At 32.8% G+C, this 12526-nt stretch overlaps 1 protein-coding gene across 2 annotated transcripts in view; it reads right to left on the bottom strand.

Moving 5' to 3' along the window:
• Positions 1-1516: 1516 nt before the first annotated feature.
• LOC111001464 (protein strawberry notch) overlaps positions 1517-12526 on the bottom strand; it is a 29098-nt gene continuing 18088 nt past the window's right edge. For both annotated transcript variants that reach the window (XM_022271365.2, XM_022271366.2), the window contains 11 exons: positions 10699-10859; positions 9995-10185; positions 9537-9613; positions 8821-9009; positions 7034-7206; positions 6421-6532; positions 6189-6331; positions 5764-5939; positions 5013-5187; positions 4470-4617; positions 1517-4144 (listed from right to left, as the gene is read on the bottom strand). In XM_022271365.2, coding sequence (XP_022127057.2) covers positions 4041-4144; positions 4470-4617; positions 5013-5187; positions 5764-5939; positions 6189-6331; positions 6421-6532; positions 7034-7206; positions 8821-9009; positions 9537-9613; positions 9995-10185; positions 10699-10859 — 1649 coding nt within the window. In that variant the 3' untranslated portion in view covers positions 1517-4040. The remainder of the gene's footprint in view (positions 4145-4469; positions 4618-5012; positions 5188-5763; positions 5940-6188; positions 6332-6420; positions 6533-7033; positions 7207-8820; positions 9010-9536; positions 9614-9994; positions 10186-10698; positions 10860-12526) is intronic.

Genomic DNA, 12526 nt, shown 5'->3' with positions numbered 1-12526 from the left:
CTGATCTGTCACTGACCTGACAATTATCCAGCAGTTACACTGACAACTAGAAACAATGACATCGGTCGTCAAGAGTAACTCGACATCATCGGTACATGGTACATTGTACAATAATTTGGGATTGTCATGTCAAACTAATAACTATTACTTATCTGTGACAACACAGTATTAACGTTACTGCATGAATTATTTAAAAACAATAAAGGATTTTATTTTATACTTTTACATGTCGATATAAAGAAACCAATCTCTTGATATACTTGCAGTGCTAAATTAAAAAGCTATCTACCGATAACAGCTAATGTTTTAAACTTTTGTCATACAATGCAACTTTCAATCTTTTTAATTATATACTAGCTGACTCGGCTGACTTCCTTCCGCCTAACAGTCTAATACTTAATATTCTTCTGACTCTCTAATAACTCTAGTAAAACATAATTTGCGGCTTCATTAAGATAATATCTTTAATACAACTTTCAATGCAAATACAAAAATGTTTTATTGCTTGCCATTGCGAAAGAAGAATGGCAGTTGTACACATCTCTTTTATGGCCTCTTCTGTCTAGAGCCAATATTGCGATTGCCTGTTAAAGCACTTTCTAATATACAAAATCTTTTGATGAGATAACAAATAAAAAAAAATTCTTCGTTCAAGCCTGGTTACGCATCTCCTTATTTACCTCAAGATCGGAATTTCTTGGACTGCCACGAATTCGATGTATATTATATATATATATATAAGCGTAGTTTTGTCAACAGGGACCGCATGCTATTTGCATTAATAAAATTAATTTATTTATTGTAACAGGATAACTTATGCGATATTTTATTACTTATTGTGCTATTCGGAGCGGAGAAGAATCCAGCAAAAAAAGAGATAACTGACATCGGTCCAAAAGATCTCGAGTTATAAGTGGTGTATGTAACACGAATTTGTTTTATATATTGGAATTCCCTAATTACTTTAATATATTTAATAATATTAACTAAAGTTTTAACAAAATAAAAAATTTGGTTGTACTGTAATTATTTAAAACAAAAATGTATCATAAGCATTTTTGAGACTTGTTGCCCTGTAAATTTTAATAGATCTAAATGTCTATTTTTGTTAACATTCTGTATATAGGACCCAAAACCGTATTCCATCTAAGCGTAGAAAATAATTATCATGGACAAAACACAGGATCTGATATTCAGAAACCACCATTACATTAGATCTGATTATACAAATAGATTAACCCATTATAATATTATAACTATGTTTCACCAGGGTGGTGTGGCCGGAAGACAGGTCGCACAGACAGGCCAAATCTGTTTGGCGTTTGGCGAAGTATAATAACTATAAAGAAGTATAATTTTAAAATCTAGCAATCAACACAACTACAAAAAATTTCACAGTCTATCTAGATACCAGCAGTGTCTATGAAACTACATTACAATTTTTTTTATTAATTAATGAACTAACCTCAATTTGTTGAAAAGGTTTTGTGACAGGTATAATAAATAAACACCAAACTATAATTATATACATTTATTTGTCTTTATCAACATGTAGACAAACACGACATAGTTGTGAAAGTTACTGACACATATTTCAAAGTGAGTGCTTTACAATAAAACCAGAGATCACTTTATAGTTAATGTTTAGCGAATACAATAATGTAACAGTCTATTTGCTTAATTTTCTATCCATATTTGGACACAGCAATAAACATAACAATTGCACATACATGTTCTTAATATAAATCAATAAAAAGGAATTTGCAATACTAATATCCTAAACTATTGTTTTATTTAAATAAATCAAACTTTGTACAAATAAAGCTCTATAAAGCCTATGTACCTAGATTTAGTTATAGAACATAAATAGGTAGTTATTAACAAATCACACAGTTAACATCACGTCTTACTAACCGTTTGTAATCTTAGGCATATGAACAGCAAGAACATATCTTATGTAGAATTGCGACCTACAAGTTCTTTATGTTGTACGTATACAGAAGTATATATTAGCAATTGGTTTTACAGTAAATCTAACTGAGCAAATCTGTCATGCCCAAGGAACTGTCTTGATATACTACCGATGTACTAATAATATGAACTATAATATCTTGTCGCCATAAATTATTTAACTGATGTTGTTGAACAATTGCCATGGTATATCCGCTGTGCTGGTTTGAGTCAGGTAATTAAGTTATATTCGAGATGATTCTCAATACTAAATTCGTACTATTTATATTCTACAGATAGGTCCAGATCATTTAGAAAAGTATGATACTGATGCAAAATCATCATTAAATCAGCTGTAATTAACATATGCAGTAATGAAGAATACTTTCAAGTCTCAGTGTGACCTACTGTAGTCCATAAATAAGAGTTTGACATTATGGCAAGTTTTTTGTATGAAAATTGTTGGTAAAAAATTAGTTGCATATACTTTCATACACTTTTAAATCCATTAAAATTATGTCATCTTAAAATATAATAAAAACATTTTGCATCATATGAATTAAATAGTTTTTATCTAATTAAGTTAAATAGTTATTAATTGCCAACGAAATTTAAATCTGACTAAAATATCATTTATATGTGTTTGTAACAATTGCCAATTTCATGTGTATGGTTACAAATAATATTATTTAAACTTTTACAGAAAAAAATTGATGTACAAAGAAAAAAATATATATTGGATATCAATAGCGGACGTATGAATAAAATACTGTAAAACATAATGTGATTTGTAAAATATCCGGGAAATAGTATGTTTACGTGGCAGCGTAAAATCGAGTGCGCATTTTCGTTACATAAATCAACGGTGTAGCATTATATAAGGCAAACAAATAGTCGCTCTTAATGTAATGAACAACGACTACATTTGTAGTTAGCATATTTATTAAAGATATCCTGGGTTATTTAGCAAAGTAATTTATTCACTGGTTCTCGGCGGAATCACTTTTCTGGTCGGTAGATAAAAATGTATGCATCAATTAATCAAAAGCAGAAATGTGCTTGCCTCATATTGCAAATAATAGGTATTTAAAAGCGCGGCCACACGATGCGGTAACGGTGCGTTACGGCGGCCGAGCGGTGCCGCAACGTAATCCTACATACAAATTACGCCACACGAGGCGCGTCGCACCGGACTTGAGTCCTGCGAGACGAGGCGGGGAGGGGTAAAATATATTTATATACACACGGGCTTTGCGGTGTGGCACCCTATAGCTAATTGCGGTGCAGTGCCGCACCGCACCGTTACCGCATCGTGTGGCCGCGTTCTAAGATAATGCGGTCAGATAAAGTTTTTGTATTAATTTGACGCATATTTACTATTACGTTATATGACTATTACGTCAAGTTTTATTACACAAGACGTAGTACATATGCCATATAGCAAAAGTCAAGGTGGAAAATTTTAAAATAACAAAGAAACAATAAAAATCAGTTTCAGCCTTCTTAGCTGTGTTACATAGATGTTCATATGAACCCTAGTATTTTACAAAAAGTATACGTCTACTCACTAATATTGTTTAATTCATGAGTGTATTTGGTCGAGCATAGGCGTCCAATAAAGGTCCAATACACAAAATAAATCTAAACAATTACATAATAAATCAGCCTACTTATTTCTCTAAAAGCTCTATAGATGATTGCATAATTTCACATTTATGTGAAATTAAACATTTTATAGATGTTTATCTATGCATATACATTCATAGATCTAAATCTAATTGCAAAGTCATACTAGTTTTTTGGTACGTATTTGAAAAAATAAGATTCATTTTTTCATATTAGAATTCAATTGCCAAAAAAAACCTTGTAAAAATGTATACTATTTGAAACCACAGATAGTCTACGCTCGACCATTAATTACCATAGTTATATCAGTTCACTGGCGAGCATATAATCTACATCTAATATTAGACGAAGCTTACGCCTGACCAATCACCACAGACAACTCTCATATTGTAGTTTGTGGCAGAAACCGCGTGGTCCCGAACCGTAGAAAAGGAACTGTATGGGTCTATTACCTATAAGTGTGCTCACTTCATATCTGCCGTGTCGAACTTATGCTCTTTGACAGAGACTGCGTCTGAAGTGAGTGTCTCCTTCAAGTGCTCCACACAGTTCTTTGGGATTAATGTACCTGAAAATTATAATATTCATATATTATTTAAATTAATAATACTGTACAAAAAAAAAACATAATAACAGATAAATACATGTTTTCATCATATTTATTAAAAATTATTTAGTGATCAATTTTTTTGTGACTTGTATAAAAGCAGTGGCTTATTGTAAAAATAAACTGATATGTTTCAAGATTTTGGTTTCGGCAATTTATTGTCTGAATTCCAATAAAATAATTCGGCGAATTATAATATTCATATTCGTCTATTACACAATAATTAATAACTTAGATAAAATGTTGTTGAGCTGAGTTGTTGTTAATTTATTATTATTGTACTCACCAACAATCTTGAGACCGTCGTCAGTCTTAAGTCTGACGACCTGCATCTTGTGGTGGTGGCTGCGTGCGGCCAGCGCCGCCTCGACCCTTGCCCACACGGCCAGCACCGATCCTGCTAGTACGTGGTATGTGCGCACGCGCAGACCCACCTGTCACATTTGTTTTAATTTTAGAGATCTATTTTCGATGTGAAACATCTATAGCCGCACGTAAAACCGATTTCTGGCGTGGCGACGCATGCCGTGGCGACGCGTCGCCACACTATATGATATACAGTCTAAATGCAGTAGTAAATTTCACATTAAAAATATTTAATGAATATAATGTTTATTCAACAAATAGTCATCGTTATCTGGAAAAATATCGTAATATTTTATTTTATCATTATAACATCTGTTCTTTTCTGCATATTACTTTTAAAAAAATAATATCGATGTTTCACATCTGCCGGGCGTCCCGTGACGGTTCACATTTTTTTTAATTAAAAAAATATTTTTATGCTAAACAAAGCACACTAATAAAATATAATGTCTGTTGTACGTACCTCGCAGTCGGCCGCGTTTCTGCAGACGGCCTTCCAATAAGCGTGCGAGCAAACCCTTAGCGATGCACTATGTTGTGCCTTCCACGCAGCTTCGGCTTCTTCAGCACTCACTTTTTTGTACTTCTTTTGTATTTCACCTAAAGTCTCCACTCTTATTTGTAGACCTGTGTTTGGCCTAAAATTTTAAAATATTTTTTTTATAATTTGCTCCGATATAATGCTATTAATAGGGTAGTTCAAAGGTACAGTTCAAGTTGTTTGAGATCGAGTCCCAATGCTACTTTTGGGGGTAACTTATAAAGGTACAGTGTTAACTAGTTAACCTCCCAAATTACTTGACTAGTTTAGTTAGCCTTGATCATACAATGTGACGTTTCTTTTCATTTAACAACGCTGTAACTATCGCCGTTGGATAAATTTAAAATGATGTTTAAATAATTATAAGTTTACAATAATGCATAACTTCAATCCGTTAAAAAAGTGTTTTCTTTAAATGTTAATAAAAGACAATACTAAACGCTATAGCTGTATATTAATTGTTTTGACAATATAAATATATTTTTGCCTAGATACCAGCGAATTCAGAATACATATTCTTTAATATGAGATCCTGTTAAAGAGTTAAACGAAAATGTTGATTTGGTTACATGAGTTTTATAATGCAGTAACAGCCTTTATAATGGCCTGACATAGTTGGTCAAAAGAAGCTGTTAAAACAAGGCTTCATATATTTCTACGAGAAATAAAATACCTGTAAAGCTGGTAAGTTTTGTCTTTCTCTGGGAGGTTTCTATCTCTGCTAGAGTTAGCAGCAATGCATAATACAGCTGTGTATTTTCCATTTCTTGCCTGGAGCGATAGATAGAATCCCTCTGCTCCCATACATTCTTCGTGCTTTTCCATCGCATCGAACCAGTCCATACCACGCTAGAATACATATTGTATGTTACAAAAAATTTCAAATCTTCATACACATTGTAAACATTAAATATCAAGAAAAATAACTAATAAAGTAAGTAATATAAGCTATATAAAATAGTTATATAACTTTCATTCATATAAAATAATATTATTTATAACTCTTTGAGAAGAATTCGACCGCCTATTAATAGTAAAAAAATAAGATATGTATCTTATTATTACGTCAAAATTACGTCAAAGTTGAATAATACTCACCTCGCACAGAACAGTATGTAGCTCAACGGGCGCAGTACCGGTGGCGTGCCTCCTAAGGAACGTAACGCAACGTACGCGACGTACGCACTCGCTCGCACTTCCGAGATCCAAAATACCCATGTCGAAACGACCGCTGCGTTTTGCTGAAAAATAGATAAAATATTTTATTTTTGCACGTAAAACAATTATGAGACATTTTTTTTTGTTTACATCGTTTTATCGTTTAACTAACCTTGCTCCATGACAGCGGCGAGTGTGTCCGTAAAGTACTTGAAGAGTCGATTCTGCAATTCGACCGGCATTCCCAGTATCCTATTGAGGAACTTCGACATGTTGTTGTAGTCCTGTAATTTTTACTTTTTATAATTAAATTGCACAAATACAATTCATTTAACATGACGATCCACCCTAAATTATAGACTAATAAGTAATTTAAAACAACCCTATTTAAAAACAACGATATTTAACATAAGAAACTAAATCTCCAATAACACTACTTACAGTCACTATTAAGGACTGTCCTGTAAATAACAATAATTTAAATAAATAAATGGTTCGTCAATCGTCAACCGTTAATTCCGTAGAATACTGACGGCTGTCATTTTTGACATGTCAGAGATTACAAACCTCTTTGGTCGGACACATTTTTCAATTTTAATAGTCTGAACATCTGACTCTAAAGATACATTTTTTTTGTTAGTGGAGACATTCATTTTATAAATTGCGATTCTCCATAATATTAAAAGTGGTTTTACGTAAACGTAATGTTTAAGTAAACATTTTAGATTTTTAAACGTTTACATAAACTTGTAATAGGCAATGATGCCAGCTAAAGCATTCCTTACCTTATCCAAGGCCAGCATCCCAGGCTGGTGTTCACTGTTAACAATGAGGCCGACCCCGACGAGCGCTGAGGCGAGATCCTGAAAGAAGTCCCCGCGGTAGTCGGTAGGCGGCGCCACCAGTGGAGTTTCGTACTTCATTATGGCCTTCATCACTGCTTCTAGGGCCGTTCGACCTTTAAATAAAAATAGACGATACTATGTTAATAGGCGTAAAACAATGTAATGATTAAAAAATGCAGAAATTGTAAAAGGATCACTGAGGGCATTTATTTGTTTTTCTATAAAATTATACTTTACATACTACATATTTATTTCTTTTAATTTATTTATTTATTAACACTTCGTTGCATTACATAAAAGGAAAAAAACATAATTTAATGAAAAGCAACTGGCGACCTTATCGCTTTCGAGCGATTTCTTCCAGACAACCACTAATACCTTAGAGTATTAAGCCAGAAAGGAGACGCCATCACTCGAACGATGCTAATTAATTTTTCTGCCAAAACATCGGCGGGGGACGAGGCACTCACACAGACAAAATTTTACTACAGAAACAAATTGCACAATGTTTGTACACACGCACACAAACCTAATTTGCTTACACAAGAGTAACCGCAACGCACACATTTAAAGAAATCGTATCTTTACACGTTACATGTACAGCACACATACGCAACAATCCCGAGATAATTAGAGCTACCACCATGTCGATAAGGAATGTCGATAAAATTTATTCATTCAATCATTCAGTTGTTACGTTTTAAATATTTTAACGTTTTACGTTACGTACTTAAATATTTATTACAAAGAGGTTAAAAAGTACAACAGGGGGTTTCTAAACACATTGTCAATCAAAGTATTTATTAATATGAAAACATCATGTAACTGTATAATCATTTGACATTAAAACAATTTATGGAAATCTATAATAAAAATAAAACTGTTTTATTTCAAACTAAAAAAATGTATCCATAATTACAGTATATTGTTCATTCGTTCAATAATTTATCGATAAAAAATAGTATGTGTCCCCTCTCTAAAATGACGTAAACCGGCGTTGGTGTGGCTAACTACCAACTTAGGAAAATAACCATTATTAGGATAAATTCATGTGATAAATTTTTATAATTTTTCACGCCCTTTCTTCATTAATTAAAGACATTAGTATAATAAGAAAATTTGAAGTGTCGGGTAAACCTTCAAAGTACTTGTGAGCGAATCCACGAACAGGACAACTAATAATCAATAGTAAAGCATATTTACTTAAGTCATTGAACAATATGATCCCTATGTAAGTACCATCTGTTAGTAAAAAAATTATGCAAATAAAAAATTAAGCCACAAAAAACGTCATAGTGCGGAACTTTGCAATAAACTGGCAACATTGACTCGGCATTACTCGGCAATGAATATTTATTTGATTTTCACGTATTCTAATAATATACGATAATATTACTTAAGAAAATACTTACAGATGAAATGTCACGTTGTCTTTTTGTACACTCGATGTGTCAGACCTTTTTTTGTCGGAGCTCTTTACACTAACAAGCGTCGTACCGGAATGGCGCGGAAGGGTCGAGAAACAGTTTTATATAACGGGTATGTCCAGCGGGTTCGTACTTTGACAGAGGGGGACGCGCGTAAAGGCGACTCCTTTCTGGCTTAATACTCTAAGACTAATACTAATATTGTTTGATAAATGTATCTTGTTCCCCAAGTATTTGCCCACCTTTTCCCTTCAAAAATTTAATAGTTTGATGTAAAATATGAAATGCAATTTCTCTTACCATATTTATTGTCGATGTTAAATTGGCTCAGATCTCTAGTTTCCGTGGCTCGTCGATCGCCATGCGTCAACGCACCGAGTGACTCCAGTCGCTTAGCAACAGTTGATGCGAATCGGCGCTCACCGGCCAAATCGGATATCAGAAATATATACTCTGGCGCATTCACTTGGTTCGATCGATGTGTTCGACCTAACGTTTGAAGTAAAATGAGTTTTTATTTTTATATATACGGTTAGAATAAACTTTATTTCTCATATGAATTACAAAAATTCGCTTACTGAGAAAACATTACTAACTAAGATTAAATAATTTAAATAGAACCTCTATTATTCACAAAACAAAATCAGCAACAAAAATGCAGGTAGACACAACAAACTCGAAACGGTCAACCAAGCAAAAACATAGGTGTCTGGATACATTCTAAAACAATGTGTATTGCTAAAAAATACAAGAAAATATGACATCACAAATTTTACACACTGACACAAACACATCAATTACATAAGAACTTAAGCAATATGTATATATAATATAATTCAGGTAAAGCTTTTAATTTGATATTCTATTACTGGAATTGAATATAAACACGATCGCAATCCAATCACAAGTGCACTTAATTTAATAATAAGTTATAAAATAAATATCAAAATTAGTGCATAGACTATATTCTATATGTATAAGAAATTTAATGATAAAATAGTTTTACTATAACTCACCAAACTGTTGTATCGCTCTGTCCGCTGACCATGGTAATTCTAGCGTTATATGTACTCTTCTCCTTTGATTTCTCGCCCTGCAAGAATATTTTACAAAACCCTTTAAAAATTTACGTCTGTATTTGTTTTCTTTGAAGTCTTTGAAGATTTAGTTTAGTTAATTGGTAAAGATTTGAATAAAAAGTTGAGTATCAGAGATATCCTTCTTAAAAACGCCATAGTGTAAATGGAGTATAGATTTCTGAGACAAAATTTTATTGCTGATCGCCTCCAGATACAATATCAAAACACTTATTATTTCATTAGCAATAGAATCTAGAACCTCTAGATTAAACTGAACGTTCATAATTAATAACTATGCTAAGAAATTTTTGAAACAATTTTTCTTAGTATCTGAAACGAAGACAATTTCAAAACGAAAAAATGTCGACAAATTTTTTGACGGGTGTGCAACATACCTCCTATCGCTCTGCAACGAGATACCGCTAGAAGCAGCTTCAGAAATAATGGCCACATCCTTTTCTCCGTCCATAAACCGTTTTTTCTCAGCAAGATTTAAAGTTTCTAGAGGTATATCAGCCTCCGCCCGACTCTCGTATACTATTTGGCCATCCTCGGTTTGTACCACTCGTCCTTTTCGACCCGTCATCTATACAAGACATTAGAAAATTAATATATTATATAAGCGAATATATGGAATAGAACACAAGTGGAAAAAAAAGAAAATAATAATTGCCACGCAATAACTGGAAAATGATTCTACAGTTGTTTATTTATTTAATTACGTATAAAAAATATATATGAATCGGAAAACAAGTTAGTACATAAATAGGCAAATAAACATAAAAAAACTGACATTTACCATTTGAAACAACAAATAATATTTCAAATTACTACTTAAACAAAATCAGAGTCTTCCGCGCCTCTTCAAGTACTTCCTCAGATCTATTTTGTTAGGTGGTAAATATTTATATTCTGATAAATGGTTCCATTGGTGAATTACGCAGGTAATTCAGAACAATTTTGTGTATCTTGTCACATAAGGAAGGATTTGAAGAGAAATTAACAACACGTTTAAATAATGAACAAGACTTCTCATCCGTCACTCGCATTTGCAACAGTAAAGACAAATTGTCTTGTCCCATAGACAATAGAATAATACCTCGGCAACATTATCGGTGCCGCCCAATTCGTCGACTAATTGATCGAGCGTATTGGGAGGTAGTCGTCGTCCAAGCCTTTCGATGTTGGCTAATAATTCCTCTTTCATACTGCAAGCGCGCTCTATTGCTGAACGTGGCGGCGCCACTTTGCGTGAAGGACCTAAAAGTATTCAATTAAATTTTAGAAATAAGTTGGCTACAAAATATCTAATATCGCTTTACGTAATGTTTGGCTAATTCTTATCCACGTAAATATCACTCCCCAAAAAACTATAATCAATAAAAGTCTGTACAATCTTGCAGTCTATGGTCTAAACTTGGCAAGCTTCTCTTTTTCAATTTTGTTCATATGAAAAAAATTAAAGCATCTATGTAACATATAAATCATCGTAAATAATAATTATGAAATATATAGCCAAAAGCATATGAAATGTAAACCTATATATCATTACTACAAAAACACTGTTATTAACTTTCGGATGCAATTAAATGTTATTGGATCCAAAACAAACTTCAGTGCAATAAATGATGTTTATTAAATCGGTAGGCGCACAAAGGGCCTTCAAAATTAATAGAGATATATACATAGATATACACGTGTAGGTGTCGGGGTGGGTGTTGGAACTTTCGGAGAACCGGCAGAGATCGATGCAGCCAGCCTGCATCCCGGGATAGGGTTGCCAAATATATTTTAAACGCATTATTTCAATATTTTGACGCCGACTGACTGATTTACCGTTTTCTTTATAATAAGAATTAATGTCCTTCTGTCTCCTAAAATTTTTCGACGCTTTATCAACTTACTTAAACCATGTTAGTCACTTATTAGTAATGTCACACGTTTGTAGTTAATTTTTGTTCCGAGCTCTTTAAATTGTACTGTGTTTGGTATTTTATGCGTACATAAAGATTGTATGAATTAAATAGTAAGAAAAGCAATATTTTAAGTCATATTTATTAAATGCAAACTTATATAGTATATAATAAGAAGCTGTGATAGCCATCCCTAATACCTGCACTAGACAGGCTCATTCAATTTCCTTAACCGAATACCTTCCTCATTTATGTATTATATCAATACCACTAGATCAAAGAGAAATACTATATTGATTCGCCTGTGCCATTGTTACAATACCTATTTCTATACTTATATTAACTTGTCCCCTTGTTATTAAGTCCCAAACATAAGCCCCAAACAAAGGTAGTCAAAAATACACAAAGAGGTGCTTGTTGAAATCAAATCAATACCTCTTAGTTACAAAGCTCCCCCCGAACTTATCGACGTAAACTCTTGGAAATATTTATAGAAAATATATTTTCCGCTTTAAGATCCTTGGGACACGAGCCACCTGTTGCTAGGTTTCTTTGAATATATTTTGTTAAGTACTTATAAAAAATGCTCTGACTTTAATTAGCTACGAAACCAGAGATCTTATACGTACACAATAGATGAAGTGACATGTAATTTATAAAAATAAAACCTATATCAGACCCAGTATGAACATAATATGTACTGTATTTTATAGACAACACAAATCTTTGGGTTAGAAAAACCGTGGGTGGTTTAAATTTCTCTTTAGCAAAACATTTTTGACGGCAGTAAAAATCAATACTTTTTGTACCGATTGGTAATTAGTTCAGATAATGTTTGCGGTAAATACTTCAAAAATACATATCATAAAAATACTATTTCGTACAGATTGTTTTTATTTGGCCTAAAATTTCTCTAACTGTATCGTGTTTTTCCTATTAGCTTTTTCTAATAGGTAAGAAAGAAACTTTTGGTTTCATTACTATATTTTACGTCATCGCACGAGCTAGTATTAA

Source organism: Pieris rapae, chromosome 3 (genome assembly GCF_905147795.1).
Source record: "Pieris rapae chromosome 3, ilPieRapa1.1, whole genome shotgun sequence".
Classification (NCBI taxonomy): Eukaryota; Metazoa; Arthropoda; class Insecta; order Lepidoptera; family Pieridae; genus Pieris; species Pieris rapae.
Note: the sequence above shows the minus strand (reverse complement) of the source record. Positions and strands in the feature narration are given on the sequence as shown.